This window comes from Callorhinchus milii, unplaced genomic scaffold (genome assembly GCF_018977255.1).
Source record: "Callorhinchus milii isolate IMCB2004 unplaced genomic scaffold, IMCB_Cmil_1.0 Scaffold1, whole genome shotgun sequence".
In the NCBI taxonomy this organism is placed as follows: domain Eukaryota; kingdom Metazoa; phylum Chordata; class Chondrichthyes; order Chimaeriformes; family Callorhinchidae; genus Callorhinchus; species Callorhinchus milii.
Genome location: NW_024704742.1, coordinates 32609606 through 32629166, shown reverse-complemented (window position 1 = coordinate 32629166; position 19561 = coordinate 32609606). Strand labels below are relative to the sequence as shown.

General features: G+C 41.9%; 1 protein-coding gene across 1 annotated transcript in view; it reads left to right on the top strand.

Annotated features, from left to right (window-relative positions):
- The window catches only part of LOC121849977 (glutathione S-transferase C-terminal domain-containing protein-like), a 77010-nt gene that overhangs the window by 11107 nt on the left and 46342 nt on the right, over window positions 1-19561 (top strand). The window contains exons 4-5 of the mRNA XM_042339677.1: window positions 190-447; window positions 2943-3036. Of these exons, the coding sequence (XP_042195611.1) occupies window positions 190-447; window positions 2943-3036 (352 nt within the window). The remainder of the gene's footprint in view (window positions 1-189; window positions 448-2942; window positions 3037-19561) is intronic.

The following is a 19561-nucleotide window of genomic DNA, read 5'->3' as shown; positions in this document are numbered from 1 at the left end:
CCCATTTTTTGTGGCTGGGTCATTGCATGCATGACTGCTCCCTTAATGACAGAGACAGAAGTAATAGCAGATTACAAAAATGTTCAGCCTGGTAATGAATTGATTGCAGAAATCTGAAGGCAGCGATTTAGTCTCTAAAAGCCCCAATTTAGCAAATTGAAATGTCTTTTCTGAATTTCTGCCGATCAGGTTGCTCTTGGAGATCGTCGAGATGAGGTCCTGTCTTCTCTGCCTTTGCTGTCCCATTGGTACCAGCGAGTTCAGGAAATACCTGGAGTGAAGAGAGCGGCAGCCAGCTGCGAGATACACTTTCTCAACATCCCGACGGGTCCTATGTCGTCCTCGGGCGTACGGTTGCCAAGCTCCAGCGATTCCATGGACTGCGAGCCAGGGAGCGACGACCTCCATTTCCGAGGTGGCCCGAGACCCACCATGAGCAAACTAGAAGTAATTACATTTTGTGCCTTTTTAAGAGACTCTTGCTGTTACGTTTCATATATTGTGTTGAGACTGAAAGTTTTTTTTGTGATCAGTCCGACAACTGATTGTGTAATATTGTGATGATAATCTTTGCATTTGATATAGGTCCTTTCACATTGGATGGAAGGATGTCTCAAAGCGCCTTGATGACATCCTCCCAATTGAAAGGCTCTATATAAATGTAAAATTGGATTTTATTGTAAACCCTTCACAGGATTTTACTGTAATGTGTAGTGACTGTATTTTGTAGGTGGATGCAGAAGCCAGTTTGTGCACAACAAAGTTCCACAACAAAGCCCAAAAATGAATGACCATATTTATTTGGGAGATTGTTGGTCAGGATATTGGGAGAAACTCCCTTTCCTTTTCAAACAGTGCAATAGTAGTTGCCAGTGACTGGCTGATATTGATACAAATGCGTTTTGAGGTATGAGACACATATTCTTCTTTACCCATAGAGTGATTTTTTTCTTTGATAAAATTTTATGTACTGTTTTTTCTGAACAAGGCTCGCCAAAGTGACGGTAGCAGATCTTTCTTATTTTCTTCCGAGGTTTACTGGACACACACTGGCGCAGTTTAATTAAACCATTATGAAGGCTGTAGGCTGGTGTCGACTTAATGTTGCTTTTGCCTAGTGCTCTGAATGCCAAGAGTAATAATAATAATCCTTGAATTTTATATAATGCCTTATATCTTTGAGATGTCTCAAAGCACTTCACAGAATATACTGTAAAGTTAATTGACTGTATATTTTGTCGGAAAAACACAGCAGCCAATTGTTCACAGCAGCGTCCCACAAGCAGTCGTGCTTTAAGTGACCAAGTTATTCTTTTTTTTTAAAATATGAAAAGCTCTTGGCATTCAGAGCACTGGGCAAAGACCCACACCCCAGTATGTGCTTCAGTGTTTCACCCTATGAAGCCCCTCACCATATGTTTTTTTTTAACAGAGTTGTCTGGAGCATTGGTTCCTGCCATTAGCTCAATCTGAATCATTTGCTGTCTTGCACTTTGTTGCTTGATACACACATTTGATTCCAATCACTGTCAGTTGACACTTCGTAGAGAAATGGATTGCAGCCAATCTGTAGTGCAGCATTGCTTAGGTCAGTGCTGAGATCCATGGAATTCTGAATCTGAACAAGATGGTTGTGTTTCTCTATAAATGCAGGAATGCATTTGATTTGAATATGTACTCCCACTTCCCACCCCACTTCCACCCCAGTGCCACGTGTGTGCACAATGTGCTTCTGATGTAGATAAAAGACCTGTAGCGTATGGTTACAGCACTCGCCTCACAAGCAAGAAGAACCGTGTTCGATTCCCAGGCAGGGCGAAACTGTAGGCAAGTTTCCTTACTCCACACTTTTCTGTTTACCTAGCAGTAAGTAGGAACCTGGTTGTTAATCAATTGTTGGATCACCTTCCAGGGGTAATAATCCCTTCAGAAAAATAATAATAATAATTTGGTCACTCAATCCATGATTGTTTGTGGGACACTGCTGTGCGCAATTGACTGCCGCATATCGCTCACAAAATTCTTTATAGTGTATTCTGTGAAGCGCTTTGAGACGTCTCGAAGACGTAATAAGGCACTATATGAAACGCAATAATACTATTATTATTATTAAATGTGTTTTGGGTGGGTGCCTCCAGTAGTGCTACTTGCGCTGTGTATTCCTATTTCTGGGTGAAGATTGTGTCTCTGTTTTGATTTCTACTCTAGACGCTTCAAGTTTGTCTGCGGTGAGACTCGACGCATTAAATTCAGAGCGTCCCTCACCACTTGCAGAACCACATCAGACACACCCAAAAAGCATTTATATTAGACAGATGCTACTGTATGAAATAATTAATTTGATACAGATTCTGTACTCTTTGATTTGGTTACACCAAGTTGATTTTGATGCAATGTGCAAACGAATTAGGAAGACACTTACCAATCTCTGCTGTGGTGGCTCCCTCCTTAGCTTTCTCAGCAGCCTCTTGAGGTTTCAAGCACAGCAGTGTCCCACAAGCAATCGTGGATTGAGCGACTAAATTATTATGTTTAAAAAAAAGTTTGAAGGAAGTATTACGCCCAGAACAGCAATCTGCCAATCGACGAACAACTGGGTTCCTACTTACTGCTGGTAATCAGAGGCGTGTGGAGTAAGGAAACCGCCTATGTTTTCGGCCTGCCCAGGAATTGAACCCGAGTCCTCTCGCTTGCGAGGCGAGTGCTCTAACAACTACTCTACAGGACTCAATTCACCTTGTATTGATGAGAGAACCTAATTTAAACAGTGTTACTAGCAGGAATGCTGCGATTGGATTTGCAACCCCCAATTGAATTGAGATGATGTTTTAGCACTTTCCCAGAGGGATCTGTAACTACAAGGTCTAACGGAGGCAACGAAAATGAAAAGTGAAATCCCTGGGTCAGAGGAAAAACTAATTAAGTTCTTCAATCTAAAACAGGAGAATGGGATTTCAGCGAAGTTCACTCCACACCCATGTCCCTCATGGAGCTTGGACTGGAGCAGCCTGCCGGTAGCTGTCAATCCCACTGAAGGTAACAACAATCTTAGTTTCCCCTTTCACCCTGGCGGTGTTTGAGCCCTCTGCCCTCACAATTCACATACCTTTTCCCAGGGGACCTCCTGTAACCAGGTCAAGTTGCACCACTGTTGACCTCTGCCACTTGTAACCTCTTCAATAACTGTGATTCATCATCTTAATGCTGCAAGGTTCTTTCCGCTTTATTGATCAGATCCTCTTGGACCTGTTCTTGCACATTTACTGACAACGTTCAAAATCTCAATTATGAATTTCAATGAAAAAATTTATTTTCATTTTGTTTGGAACAATTATATCCCTGATGTGTATCTGTGTGCCATAAGCTTTGCCCAAAGTGTGATTTAAATTCCTAACCGTGTGCTTGTACAGATTACCTTCAGTACAGCACTGCTTCATAGGTGATGTTGTCTCAGTAGATTGTAGGTAAGCCAGGCACAAGAGAAGAAGAGAGAGAGAGAGGGTTGGGGGCTTGAGGCTAGCTGAAGGCACTGTGAAAGAGGAAGGGATTTGAAGGAGGCAAGAGAGACAGTGAGGCGGAGGGATTGTGGGATAGAGTTCCAGAATGGGAGGGAAAGAGATGCTGAATGCCCGACCGCCACTAGTGGGGCGTGAAGTACGGGGGACCTGGAGCAGGCTGATATGGGATTAGGAGGTCTCAGAGGTAGGGGGGAGCAAGACCATGGAGGGCTCTGAAGATGAGAACGAGGCTTTTGATCTCGATTATCTGAGGGATGGGGAGCCAGTGAAGCCAGGCAGGGATGGGGTTGATCGGTTCGCGGAAGCTTGATGCGGGAGAGGACACGAGTTGCAGAGTTCTGAATAATCTCTTGGGCCCTCTTTCTCAGGCGATATTGTAGTGTTTTGCATAAGAACCCAAAAAGAAATATGAATTTTAAAGATGCTCAAAGCCTCCCAGAAAAACACTTTTTTTTAAAACTGAGTGAGGAATAAGTTTCTTAAATTAATTATAGTTAATTTATCTCACATTACCTTATGCAATTTACTTGATCCAAAATGTCGGATTTTTTTTGATGAAAAGGTCTTACTGGTGTTGCGTGTTTGGAGGCAGCTTTGATTTAATTGTACACGCATGTTTGCTGCATAACTCAGCCAGTCACAGACCCTGAGGAGAAGTAGCTGTAAGGTGGCCAGTTAATTCATTGACCTCACCAGATATTTTATTGCTGCTGTTGGATTCCACTGATAGAAATGTTGCTGGTATTTGTTAGAGCATGAGAAACCGGTTTCTTCCCCTCCCCCCCACCTTGCCGTCTTCCCCCAACCTCTTGCTCAAGGCCGTGATCCCATCTAATACCAGATCCTGCCTACAGGTTCAGCTTCCTTCTGCAGTTCCACACTGTGTGTGGTGACGGGCAATCCTGTACCCTAAACAATTTAAACGATGATTGGTTTGGGTTGCAATATGGTAGCCATCAAGGGGGCCAAGGAGATTTAACAGCTGATCTGTACGAGTACTGAGCTGACAAATGGTCTTTTCAGTAAATCTTGTCTTTGCAAGAGCTGAGCTGCATGGAAACAATTAAGCATCTAAACTGTGTTACCGGAATGAGCATTAGAAATCCCAGCAAGAAATCCCAAACCCAGTTAAATGATGACACCTCCCCCTCCCATCACATCCATCTATGTGATGGAAAGAATCCTGCAGGGTCAAAGACACACATTTGATAGCAGTCAATTGCAGGGGAGCGTTTGTTTCTTTGCTATTGACTCTGATGTGTGTGTCAGCCAAAGTAAATGGTAATGAGCAGGAAATTACTCTTCAGTTTAGTACAGAGCCACATCGTGAAACTGTATTTAAAAAAAAGAACAGCAAGGAAATGTTCTTTTACGTTCCACTCACATAGCTGTCTGTGGCGGCTGTGGGCTCAGCAGCTATACTGTAAGGAGATTAAAGATTGGGAGTGCAGAGATTTACAAATCTCTTGTCTCAGCTAATATAAACACGTGAGAAGGACGAATGTCAAACCTGATCTAAAATAGTTTCCAGCAACTTAATTCTCCTGAAGTTCTTATACCGATCATGACTATTTCCGTGGTGTGGAATTCATTTGGTAAATGTCACTTGTGCTTCTGAAATGAGATGATCACTGAGCTCCTCTCTTGGGTCTCCCCTTGTACTCCGAACCTCCTGACTACATGAATGCTTTACATCTATAAAGTAAAATTGTTAAATTTCAATCTGACTATTATTCCGTGTCTTCCAACAGAGTGCATTGCTTCCTCTTGTTAACCAGGAGAGCTTACAGCTAGATAAGTGAGATAATAATAATAACAATTCTTGCAATTGATATAGCACTTTTCACATCTTCTAGATGTCTCAAACACTTCACAGAATATATTGTAAAGTGAATTGACTGTTTATTTGTGGAGTCCTGTAACTGAGTGGGAGAGCGTTCGTCTCACTAGCGAGGGACCTGGCTTCGATTCCCGGCAGGGCAGAATGTCGGGCAAGTTTACTTACTCCACACGTCTCTGTTTACCTAGTAGTAAGTAGGAACAGGGTTGTTAGAGGATTGGTGGATCGCTTTTCCGGGGATAATAATTCCCTCAAAATAATAATAATAAGTTGGTCACTTCAATCCACTACTATTTGTGGGACACTGTTGTGTGCAATTGGCTGCCACATTTCGTCCACAAAATATACAGTCAATTCACTTTACTGTCTATTCTATGAAGCGCTTTGAGACGTCTCGAAGACGTGATAAGGCATTATATCAAATGCAAGGATTCTATTATTATTATTATCCACAGTTGTGGATTGAGTGCTCAATTTTTTTTTAAGGATTATTATCCCCGAAAAAGCGATCCGCCAATCGACTAACAACCGGGTTATTACTTACTGCTAGGTAAACAGAGGTGTGTGGAGTAAGGAAACTTGCCCAACATTTCGCCCTGCTGGGAATCGAACTCGGGTCTCTCGCTTGCGAGGCGAGTGCTCTAACCACTGATCTAATACTTTGGGGAAATACTTTGGGGGAAATTGTTGTAGTAGTAATAATAATATTTTATAATAATCGTTGCATTTGAAATAGTGCCTTGTCACGTCATTGAGATGTCTCAAAGCGCTTCACAGGATATACTGTTCAGTGGATTGATTGTATTTTATAGACAACATGTGACAGCCAATTGTGCACAGTAGTGTCCCACAAGTGAGTGACAATTTTTTGGGTATTGATTGTTGACCAGGACATCGGTAGAAACTTCCTTCTCTTTTCAAATAGTCCCATGGGATCTGAACAGGCAGATGGATCTCGGTTTAATATCTGTTCTGCAGAATGGCACCTCCAACAATGCTACACTCCCCAGCACTATATTGGAGTGTTATCTTAGTCGTGGGCCTTCAAGCCACAGACTTCTTACTCCGAGGCGAGAGTGCTATTTCTATTCATCCCACATCTGAAATGTTAGTAAAATAAACAAATTAAATGAAAGATTATTTTTAATAATTCTAAGCGTAAATATGACTACAGCAACTTTTGATACTTAATGGCTAGGGTTAGCATCATTTGGTTTGCTTACTATTAGGAAAGTGTTTAATTTGTATTTGCTCAAGTGTGGTCTTTCCCACATGATACCCAGACATGAGAGGGCAGACAGCCAGCCGCCCCCATTGGCAATCCATTCTGACTGGATGCTGAGAGATTGAAGCGACATACATAACCCATGGTGACCTGCCCTCCAAACGTTTCCTCTTCCTTCTCAGAGGACCCTCCTTGCCGCTACTATGCCTTCGCTTGACAACTTAAATTAAATTAGAAACCCAACACTATGTGGGAAGCGCTCACAATCTTTCCTTGACAGATTGGACATCCAGAGTGCTGCTCCACCGCATGGTCCAATCCAACGCGATCTTCAGATCTCTCGATTTGCAGAGCTGAAAAATTAAATAAACTATTTGGGGATATGCTGTGCAATCCCAGTAACTGGCCTTGAAGACTTTTTTGTTTACAGTGAAAATTGTTTCCCTTTTCAATGAACATGGACAGTTTTCTGAATTCCCATGACAATGTTATTCTTAACATGAGTTGATTCTGCTGTACAAAGTGATGCAACACTTATATCTTCCTATTCAGACAGGCAGCCCTGTATTACTTAAAAATTAGTTGCCCGGGCAATCTTAGTTCTGAATCAATTTTCAAGTATTTATTTGCGAAGAGCATCTAGAAAAAGACTCACTTGGAATTTTCACTTGGAAAACAGTGCAGGCACTCAAAAGACTTCCAATTTTAATCAGACTAAAGCAAAACAGTACAATTTTCACTGTAAAAACCATGCAGGGCTGAGTGATCAAGCACAAATGTTAGCAATGAAATTTTTCTTCATTCAAGACCCTTTAATCTATTCCACCATTGAATCACAGGGTTAAATATGTTTTGGTTTCATGGCTAAGCACAATTTTTGTATTAAATAAAGCATTTTTCAAAATTAGATTTGGCACACTTAATGTACATCCTATTCAGACTTTGTTTGAAGGACAATGTTCTGCTTCATGTACGGCACATAGTTGGATTTGGTTATGATTAGTGGATTTTTGTTATCAAACATTAGAAGCTAAATAATGTTGATTTTAAAAAATGTTCGCGTTTGGATGCCCCAAATAAAACTTATTAAATTATCATGAAGTTGGTGCATACATACAGTAACTAAGTAGAGAGTGTTAGCTATGCTTCTGGATATAAAGCTTGAATGAAAAAGTTGTGGGTATTTTTTTGGCAAGTGACACTAAAGCGAAAATGTGTCTCATTAGAACGGCAAATTATTTTAACATTGCTCATTTCTTTGAAGTAAAATAAAGCCTTGCTTAGTGTTGTGCAAATGTAAATATAACCCAAAGTAGCTACTGTTACATTTATTTGTGTGTGAAAGTTTGATGTTAAAATACAGGGGCTCCAGCATCTAAAGCTTGCAAACGACATAATTACCTTGGATAATGAAGTGCTTAGCCTAGACCAATTTGCTTTAGGTTATGATGCATACTTTAGGTCAAAGTTGGATTGGAACATTTTCCCTTTCAGTCAGTTTTGTTGTTTTTATCTTAATTACCATCAGAATAAGGTGTGACAGGCTGGTGATTTAGAGTTCAACATGTAACCTTAGTAGCCCTGCGCTGCATCAGTGTAACCTAGCAGTAACTAGTCATCACTGCTTTACGGGACTGAAGATTATGGTGGTTCTTCCATACCTGCAAAATTGTTTTATACTGTCTTAAAAGGAAGCATTATAAGATTTGAGTACTTAATTAACTCTTGTGTTACGTTCACATAGAGGTGCTTTTGTTCAATGGCTCTGCTTCTCTCGGATTTTCATCTCTTACTCTTGCCCTCGTTTCCTAAAGGTAGTAACTTATGGTGACATAGGTCAATGGGTATTGACAGCTGTCTTATCTGAGTAGCCTGAAGGGCAGCATAATGGTTTACCCATAGAATCCTAGGTCGCTGTTTTCCCCTAAAAGTCCTTACCCAAACTCAGTAATGGATTGATGGCTGGAGAGTTCTCTCCTCCTCATAGCTAGTTTCTGTATATCCGAGGCTGGCAGATGTCTAGGGGCTGATTTCCTCTTGACATGGAAGAGTGCATAAAATGGAAAGTCTAGAGAAGGGAAGGAGATGGCTCAATATTTTATTATAAAAAGACTTGCCTGATTCTCAGTGCCATTTCAATTAATTATTTTCAAGGCTATGATAGGTTAATATATTATTGTAAGGAGCACACTTGCTGCAACCTTTTAAAAGACTGATCGTTGTTTTGCCCCAAAATGAATAATAATAATTATCCTTGCATTTGATATAGTGTCTTTTCCCATCATTGAGACATTGCAAAGCACCCCCCAGAATATACTGCAATGTGGTGTGACGGTGTATATTTTGTGGATGAATGTGGCAGCGAATTTGAGTACAGTAATGTTCCTCAAATAGCCATGGAGTAGCTTGAGGTATTGGCCAGGACACCAGGATAAATTCCCTTCTCTTTTTGAATAGTGTCATGGGATCTTGAAGGTCCACCTGGATAGGCAGACTCCTGTCCCCCAGGACTGAGGTGCAGTGGGTTTGAACCCACAACCTTCTGGCTCAGAGGCAAGAGTGCTACCAACTGAACCATGCTGACTTACAAATGTAGAACAATTTCTAAAATTTATTTTGCATTTTCCATGTCTTCTCTCTCGTTCCAGTCTTGCTAGCCTGCTTCATGCGATTGGTCAGAGTGACACTTTAATACCAATCTCAAACCATTCTTCAAGAGCATCCCAAATCAGTGATCTTCTCTGCAATGGTAGTGGTTCTGGTAATGGGTGAAGTGGAGCAAAGAAAGGATGGGAGAACACTTAGTTTTATTCTCCCTTTCATGCACCACTTAAGATGGGGATCCTAGTGATGGGAAAAATCCTGGGATGGAATCTGTGTCCATGATTGTTTGCTGATTTAATTTTCATTTTGATTTAATTCATAACCACGCATGATCACAGTGCACCTTCACTGCACCTAGTCATTGTGCTGTCTTTCAATATTATTTATTATTGTAATATTTTTTCTAATTATTGTGAGTGTGTTTTATTCAGTGGTTTGTGGTGCTTCCAAGTACATTCCAGTTATATTGCGTGTTTTCTTCCCCTCTGCAATTTCATAAGTGCCACTGTTGATGCTAAGGTAGGCCCTGCATCCAGTTTAGACATGATTTGGGGAAGTGCCTAAATGGCTATTGCAAAGCTGCTTTTGATTTACAGTTGCTGCTTTTGTCTGGTTGTGAATTAATACAATTTACATTGGGTCTCTAGCTCGCAAAGCTATTTTCTTCACTTGTCTTTATTGTCTTATACTAGTGGAAATAATACAAGAGACTTATTTCAATATAAATGGTAACACTTCCTGAATGCCATCATTTTAAAACATGATAAATTATAAGGCCTGAAGGATATAAAAGGAATTTTTCTTTCTCTTTCACTCCTATCCCCAAAAGTGCATAAATATAGAGGAGCTTTGCCTGTTTGAGGGATAATCAAGAATGGGCTACTGAGGCTTGCATCTGTTGTATTCTGTAAAGCAAAGTCTTAACATCTGTTTGACTGGTTTTATGTTGTCATAGATATTTATTTATTTGCAAGCAGGTGTATGTGGTCAGACAACTCACAAATCAAGATTGCTCGTGCCATGGTTATTCACTGGAATCTCCAGCTCCTGTCTCAGAGGATGATTGCAGGAATTGGATATTTTTTTCAAACATGTCCTCTTTCTCCCTCATTAACTACCTAAAGCACCCCTGCAGCACACACTGCCCATCCCCAGTATGGAGGCATTGCCACAAAGAGACATATTAATGGGAGAGAGGAATGGAGGCCAGGTTCTTTCCAGGATGGAGAGGAAAAGCCAAGGGCGAAATGCCCTGAGCTACTCTTGTGCATTTCTCAGCGTGGTGTTGGCTTCTTAGTTGTGTTGAGAGACACAATCTCAGCTAATGCCCTGCTTTACGACCACCGATGACCTGACAGCCTGCCTGTCCGACATCGAGTCCTGGACGAGAGACAACTTTCTTCAGCTCAACGTGTGAAAAACCGAGGCCCTCCTGATTGGCTCACGTCAGCGCCTCCGCACCTCAGGCGCTGACACCATCAGCATCCAAGGCTGCACTCTCCACCTCTCAAAGCCAGTCAGGAACCTCGGCGTTTTGTTCGACCCTGAGCTGTCCTTTCTCCCTCACAACTGGCACCGCCTTCCATCACCTCCGGAACATCGCCAGATTACGGCATTACCTCACCCCTCACGCGGCTGTAACTCTGGTCCACGCCTTTGTCACCTCAAGGCTGGACTATGGGAACTCTCTCCTCGTCGGCCTTCCCGCCACCTCCCTCCACAAGCTGCAGGTCATTCAGAACTCTGCAGCTCGTGTACTGTCCCGCACCAGGCTTCGGGACCACATCACTCCCACCCTCGCTCGCCTCCACTGGCTCCCCATCCCCCAGAGGATTGATTTCAAGATCCTCATCCTCACCTACAAGGCCATTCACGGCCTTGCTCCCTCCTACCTCTCCAACCTACTCTCCCCCTACCTACCTGCCTGTACCCTCCGTTCCTCTGGCTCCGGTCTGCTCCACATCCCCCGTCCCAACCGCCCTACCATCGGTGGTCGGGCCTTCAGCCTCTCAGCCCTTAGGCTCTGGAACTCTATCCCCCAGTGCCTTCGCCGCCTCCTCCCTTTCCTCCTTCAAGGCCGGTCTCAAAACCTTTCTCTTTGACCGAGCCTTCAGCTCCCCTCTCGACTCTCTACCCCCTCCTCGATCCCTCCCTTCCCTCCCCTCACCCTGACCATTTCCCCCCTGCTCGGGTCATGACCCAACTGTGCAGCGCCTTGGGACGTCCTCCTGATGTGAAAGACGCTTTATAAATGGAATCTTGTTGTTGTTGTTGTTGTTATTGTTGCTTGACAGCTGCTCTTTGGAGTTGTGCAACACATTGGACCGACCACAAAGTGACCAGATGTGAAACCACATTGCGATTCCTCTCACAGTGAGCTCTTGAGCTCAATGTTTCCCACTTTGAGTAAAGTGGTTGCCAAATTACAGCCAGGCACTTTTCCACAGGAGGAGTTTTTTAAAAAAAAACACAGAACCATTTGTTCTATTAAATGGTTTAAATTGTGTTGGGACCTTTAACTTTCATAAGATGGCTCTTACTACCATAATTTGCCTTTGTTGGAGAGCGCAACAAGGAGAGAGGACAGCACTGGCTCCCAGCTAAGTCGAAAATAACCCCCAGACAGCCTGGCTGTGAATGCAGACCAGAGAGAGGCACTCGGAGCAGGAAATGTTGGAAAAATATTAAAAGGTTTGTGAAAAGAAAAGGGGTGTAGGATTGGAGTAGTTCGCTTCAGTGGGGAGGCTAACACCAGCTGAATACCCTCCTACTGTGGTTATAAACTTTCTATGATTCTGTGGTGGTCCGCAACTGATGTGGAACAGGAGCAGTAAAAGACTGCTGGACCTTGTAATGAAGTCCACTGCTCCAAGCGTTCTGCCTTTCCCAGTGGAAATATCATTCTATGTTCGCTTTTATTTACGAGGATGTCATCATTTGGACAGCACCATGGGAAAGGTCATGTCACTGCAATTATCTAACCGCTTCACAACAAACATTTCCTTTTCTTTTAAAATAATATTAAATGTGAACCACAACCCAAACATTCTGTTGAAGTTCAAATCGCCTAGTTTTCTTAACGTATTAAAGGGACGTATACTAAAGAGGCCAATTGTGTGCTTAAATCATTTAGATTTTAACATATAGCTAAAATCTATATTGTATGACAATTGTGAATTAGAGTGAAGTAACAAATCTTGAGACAACCAATAAAATAGTATAAATGTTTTGTTAAGTGCATAAACTGGGATAAATCTCTTTCCCCATATTTTTAACACAGGAGTAAATGCAAAGATTATTGTTAGAATGCATGATGTATTTTTTCCCTCTGTTTCGCCACTTAGCACTTTATTTATGAGCAATAACGTTTGTTGAACATGAACGTTCCCAGCCTCCAGTGCCTTACAGTAAGTAACACGCCAGTTGTCCGGTTTCCATGCTGTCATTTGAATCAGTCTCGCATTGGCTCTGATCAGTTTTGCCTGTGGAAATGCGTAAATGGTCTTTCTGACAACAAGTGACAGTTTCCCATCTGTGGGGGAAAGAGTTCACTTCTTGTCTTGCTTTAATTGAAGTTTCGGAATAGGGAGTATCCGCAGACTGTGGGCGGCACATGACTGATCTGTATAGCATGTTGTGTGAAGCAAGATAAAGTAGTAGTTGAAAATTCAGTGCTGTTCTTCACATATAGAGTCTGCAGTTCGAGAGTCCCTCTGGAGTTATTTAGTAACTGTAAAAAAATGTCAGAGTGGAATTAAGAGGAATTTTACTCTCGTCCCTCTTCCTCTCGATCCTATATTCCAAGTTGACTGACACCCTACTGTTCTTTGCCTCATAAATTGTAAATTTATTGTAGATTGTCGTTTGTGTTTATCTAATTTCTATATCAAACACATGTTGATTAGTTCCAGATCATCATCACTTTTCTGATTGAGCCATTAATTTCTTGTGTGCCTTGTGTGGTTATGCTTTTTAAATAAAGTGTGTTTTTTTCCTTCTGTTTATCTTGGGTTTAGTCCCTCATCATCCAAATCTTCCCTAGAAATTCAAATCAATGGGCTGCCCATTCATTATTATACATAGGATGTTGTTATCACAGATTAGCTGCCACATAACTTTTTATTGTCATACTGTCTGCTCCTTTATTCTGTGTCGTGACCACTTTTGCCCCTCCAATTTTCTGGTATATGTATCTGGGTCTATTCTCTCTTCCTGCATTGTCATCTATTTTCGCCATTCTTATCTTTTATACCCCGGCATTTTCATTCTCTCCCATTATCCTTCCCATGCTTCTGACATTTCTGTCACGTTTCCCAATCTCTAATGCTTGTTCCATATAGTGTTGTACAAGATTATAAATGGGATTGAAGAATTAAACCCAGAGCAATAAGACAGGTTCATACTGTGATGGGAGGGCAGTGGGGTGGGTATTCTGGAAGGATGAGATCAAATAGACCAAAGGGGCTTCTTCAACCAAACCTTTCTTGTGATACTGACTGAGAGGTTGGTTCAGATACGGAGCTGGACACTTAGTCAAAGACAGACATCACGATTTGCAGGGGTTTAAAAAAAAGTTTCATTAAAAGATGAAGGCTGAACATCTTGACGGTCGAGCTTTGTGGCAGCACCAGTTAATTTTTAAGCGCCGGGTCAGTTTATTACACCTTGAATGAGTCCCTGGAGAATACTTGGCACACTGTGAAGTAAGTAAATGGAAGAGATTCTTGGCCTGCCCCATGAAACATTATCTGTGTTTTGGAATTGTACTGTTTCTCCTCGATCACAAAGACAGCTTGAATTATGTTCAAGAGCCAAGTGCAGCCGTGTGAAGTGAAGGGACACTTGATGCTCTGTTGTGCATCACTGGTTTCCAATATTAAGTAAAATGGTTAGTTGACAATAATTATCACGGTTGTATAAATGCCATCCCTTGAGTTGTTTTGTCTCAGACTTGCCAAAGAAAAACAGTCAAAATTCCCATGGCAAATTTGCTACATATATTTAAAAAAGTAAACAAAGTTTATACTAACAAAATACTTCTCATACTTTCAAAATTATCTTATGTGAACCGCTTTGTAACCTACTGTGCTTAAAGTACAACAACAACTGCATTTATATAGCGCTTTTCATATGGGATAGAGTCTTGGATAATGTAATAAAGGTTGATTCTTGGGATGTTGGTGATCACCAGCATTATAGTATGTGTTTTAGGGTTCTGTCTTCACCTGTTACAGGCTCACAAGTGATCTTGGAAGAGATGGAACCTCTTTTGCCGCAAGATTCACAGTGCTGCTCTCTTTCCACACTGCCCTTCCAGAGCTGTCTCCCCAAGGGTTGATTGACAGTTGCCTTTCTTGTCAGCTCCATAGTATTAGGTCTGTGGACCTTGGGCCCATGCAATCAATCTCTTGGTAGTGATGGATGTATAAAGCAGCAATCAGAGATCAACACAAAAAATATTTATTTACACAAAAAATTATGACATGAAAAGCAATACAAAGTCATTTTTACATAGTAAAGTGTTTACGCAACATGATGGTAATATACCACTACGTGTGACTGATTGCTGTTTTAGAGTCCCAATAAAATATCCTTCCTCAATGCTCAGTGAATTGAGTTTATGTTTGAATAACCTTTCTTTCCTTCAATTGCCATTTTGGTTGCACTCAACTGCAACCTACAGTTTTGGACAAGAACTTGGGGGCTTTTTTTCTGCTTCTTTCCTACTTGTTTAACAGCTTTCCATGAACTCATTTCCTGCACGAAATACCATCAGCTTTCATCCAACACCTATGATCAGTTAATGTCCTCTGTATAACAAGTGATTTATGGATGATCTGACTCTAGAGAAAGAAAATAGCGCTAGTTGAGAGTTTCTTTATTCTAAATATATTCTCTCCTTAATGCTGGACAATCTACTGTCTGGCATAAGACTCGCAATAATGATAATAATGATATAATAATACAAGACAACAACAAGATTCCATTTATAAAGCGCCTTTCACGTCAGGAGGACGTCCCAAGGCCCTGCACAGTTGGGTCATGACCCGAGCAGGGGGGAAATGGTCAGGGTGAGGGGAGGGAACGGAGGGAGCGAGGAGGGGGGAAATGGTCAGGGTGAGGGGAGGGAGGGAGCGAGAAGGGGGAAGAGAGTCGAGAGGGGAGCTGAAGGCTCGGTCAAAGAGAAAGGTTTTGAGACCGGCCTTGAAGGAGGAGAGGGAGGAAGCAAGGCAAAGGCACTGGGGGATAGAGTTCCAGAGCCTCGGGGCTGAGAGGCTGAAGGCCCGACCACCGATGGTAGGGCGATTGGGGCGGAGGACGTGGAGCAGACCGGAGCCGGAGGAACGGAGGGTACGGGCAGGTAGGTAGGGGGATAGTAGGTTGGAGAGGTAGGAGGGAGCAAGGCCGTGAATGGCCTTGTAGGTGAGGATGAGGATCTTGAAATCAATCAATGAAATCAATCCTTGAAATAATCCTTTCATTTGATATAGTGTCTTTCATATCACGAGGACATTTCAAAGGATGGTAAGGTGTGGTGACTGTATTTTGTAGACAGTCTTGGCAGCCAATTAGCACACAACAATGTCCAGCAGACATCTGTGAACAACAACAACTTGGATTTGTATAGCACCCTCCACGCCAGACGGGGTCTCAGAGCGCTTAGCGTGAAGTGAATGACCAATTTTATTTGGGGGATTGTGATTATTAGGATCCCAGCTCCTGCCTTATAACAAGATTCCACCATGTTCTTGTTCAGCTACCAGCAGCGCCTCCTCACCTCAGGCACTGACAATATTAATCTCCCCAACTGCTCCCTCCAGCTCACGGAGCATGTGTATGTTTTCTGGCTATTAGCAATTTGTGAGAAACCATTTTTGGACCATGTCAGTAAACCAATGTTTGATGTAGATAATTAATCACCATGGTCAGCTATAGCCTTTATGAGCTATCGTTTCTACTTGTGGAATGCATTTGGCAGTCAGCCGATTACTCTTTCAAATACCTCTGGAAAGGGAGTGGCTTCCCTACATCAGCCTCTGAAGTATTGTTTTTGATTCATTATCAAGCTTGCGGTCAATAGTAGCTGGGGTGAGATCTGAGGCAGTTATTTAATGCTTCTCTGAATAAACGCCATGTTCCTTTGATAGGCTTGTTCTGAATTCCAGCCCTCCAGCATATGAAATTATTGGAATGCTCCTTGGGATGAAATAGAGGACAATGCCATTATAAGGCTCCTCCCGAGTTTACTTATAATGTGGTCTTGTGTTGAAACACGGTTATGGAAAGTGCAATGCATTTCTTGCATGGACGGACCAGCTTCCTGTGCAATTCATGCCAGACACCAGGAGTGAGGTCAGCAATTACCTCATTGCAGGAAGTGGGACCAGTGGCCAATTTTTTGCAGAGCAGTCATCACCCAGGATCTAAGTTTATGGACCTGAAGCACAAGATTATAATAGGGTCGCTATGTACAATGCTGGGGTTGTGCTGCATTTTTAGAGGTGCTGTTCTTTGGATGAGATATGAAACCTCCACCAGTCTGTTCTGTTCTGGTGGACGTTAAATATCCCATAGCACCATTTGAAAAGAGAAAGGAGTTTCTCCTGGTGTCTTGGCCAACCATCCCCAAATAAAAAAATTGGTCACTCACTTCATGGCTGTTTGTGGGATATTGCTCTGCGCAAATTGGCTGCCGCATTCACCTGCAAAACACAGTCACTCCACTTTACATTATATCCTGGGAAGCACTTTGGAATGTCCTGACGTGAAAAGTGCTATACCAAATGCAAGGTTTATTATTATTTTGTACAGCCTTCTTTAGCTCATTCATGGCCTGGAATTTTATGACCAATATATATAATTGAAAACTTTGGGTTATATTAACTTGTTTTAACTTCAACTAGTGGATTTGTACATGACGGGATCCTATTTTATTAAAATCTCTGGTAGAGCAATAGTCACAAATGATGATTTTGTCCAGGATAGTATCAAAGTGCAGAATACATGGTGTGGGATTATCATTCCATCTCTCTGTTATGTAGTGGACATCTCCCACCCCCCGCAACAAAAAAACCCTCTAATGGTGGTTCTCCCAGGCACACATATCATTATGTCATTGTGATGACAAGATTTCCTCATGTACTGGGCATAATTTGCAGCAGGAGGTTTCTTTAGGGTCATAGGCTGTATAGAAGGCATAGAGTCTGTTAGCTTTATGTCAGTCTCCGGAACAATAAGGTGAAAGAGGTATGACTTGCTGGATTGAGCACCATGAACTGTTGATCCACAACAGCTTTCTATATTGTTCCACTGTCGGGCACCAGGAATGATAAATTAAACCTGCCCTGAGTGAAAAAGTTTGAATGATGAACTAAATCTTCCTAAACTTTATCTTATAGACTATGCTTACTATGCGTACAGTACTGCATTGGCAGAGGTACCGTCCTGCGGATGCAATGTTAAACCAAGTCCCTGTCCTCCTGTCCAGGTGGACCTTAAAGGTCCTCTGGCACTATTTGAAAACAGACGGGAGTTTCTCCAGGCATCCTGGCCAACAATCCCCCAAATAAAATTGGTCACTCACTCCATAGCATTTGTGGAACATTGCTGCTGCAAATTGGCTGCCGCATATACTTTGAAGTATATTCTGTGAAGTGCTTTGAGACGTCTTAACAGTGTGATAGGGCACTATATCAAATGCAAGGATTATTATTGTTATATCCTTTGAAGTGCATTGAAACGTCACGATGACATGATAATGCGCTATATCAAATGCAAGGATTATTATATTATTATCTTGTGCAGAGTTTACTTAAGAGGTCATTGCTACAAAGATGAAGTGCTTCAGCTGCCTTGCATTTTCTTAAATAAACCCAAGGTCAGTCTCAGGGTAGAAGCTCTGGAGGAACGTTAGGCACTGACCATTTAAGTGAATGAGTGTGAAATGTAACTGAGTGTTGGGTATATTTTAAAAGTGTTTTACTGCAAACTTTGAGTTAATAGAGAATCACTACTCGAATACTGCTGGGAGGTCTCCTCCCCAGCCTTGGGTGCTCTATATGTACATGACCTTCAGTTTTAGTTAATAAGCTTTATATGGTCAGGGCCAAAGGTTTAGTGGCATTGTTTCTGTTGAGTTGTCCACTCAAGAGGCTGTGTGCGTGGTAAGGAAACACTCCCACTTAGTTTTATTGCTGTCATAAATGAAGGGGCGCAGGTGTTGTTGGCTGCCACTGCAGTGTAACAGCAAGTTCTCATTTTACTGGAATGTACTGAATCAAAACTTATCTTAGCTTCATATTTCCTGGTGTTGGGGGTGGTGTTGGGGAGAAGAGAGAAATAATGAGAGGGAGAGTGTGGCTCTGGTATGACAAACACATAGTTTACAGCTTGCTGTCTGCCATTCAAATTCAGGTTCAAATTCCTTTGGTTTTTATTCCCTATTGTCTCGTAAATTTCTTGTCGCCTGTAATCTATGGGCGGCCATCGAAACAACTTTAAAGGGTTCTCCTGGATGGGGAGGTAATAAAGAGAGGTGGGTGCAAGAATATAAGTAAGGGAAGAAATGTTTTTGATGCCCAGTTTTGATTCACAGTGACAAAGCGATGCCTGTGAGTTTAAAGCTATCCAATGAAACAGCAAGTGGGGCACAGTGTGATGTTCACACAATGAAGCCACTCAATAAACACACAACCCTCTGCTAAATCACAGCTTTGTCATCTTAACGTTAGCCAGGGCAGCTGGCAACTCTACCATTGAAAAGTAATCAAAATCGTCAGACTGACTGTAGGATGTCAATCAGGTCCTCGATACCATCCAATTCCCGATCTCGAGCATATAAATAATCCTTGCATTTGATATAATTTATAATATGATAATATAATATGCATTTAAGCAATTGGCTTCTGCGGTTCACCCACAAAATATACAGATAATTCACTTCACAGTATATTCTTTGAGACGTCTCAACTTGATAAGTCGCTATATCAAATGCAAGTATTATTATTATATAGTTCCTTATCATGTCATCGAGACGTCTCAAAGCTTTTCACTGGATTCACTGTAGAGTGGTATGACTGTGCATTTTGTGGGCATATTGTTGAGTACATGTGGAGAGCGAACACTGGAATTGACATGGGGGGAATTAGCTCTTTTGAAAAAGTATTATATTCAAATTATAGTTTTGAGTATACTGAAACCACATAACACTCACCTTTAATTGTTTAGCTTTTTTTTAGCATGTTTTACAGATCCAGAAGTAACTGGTATGCTGGCCTATGGTAAGATTAACAGCACTTGATGGCTAGTTAAAGCATGCTTTGGCCAGCCATTTCTCCCTCCCTTCAAGAGCCCCTGAAATCTCTCCTAAAGGGC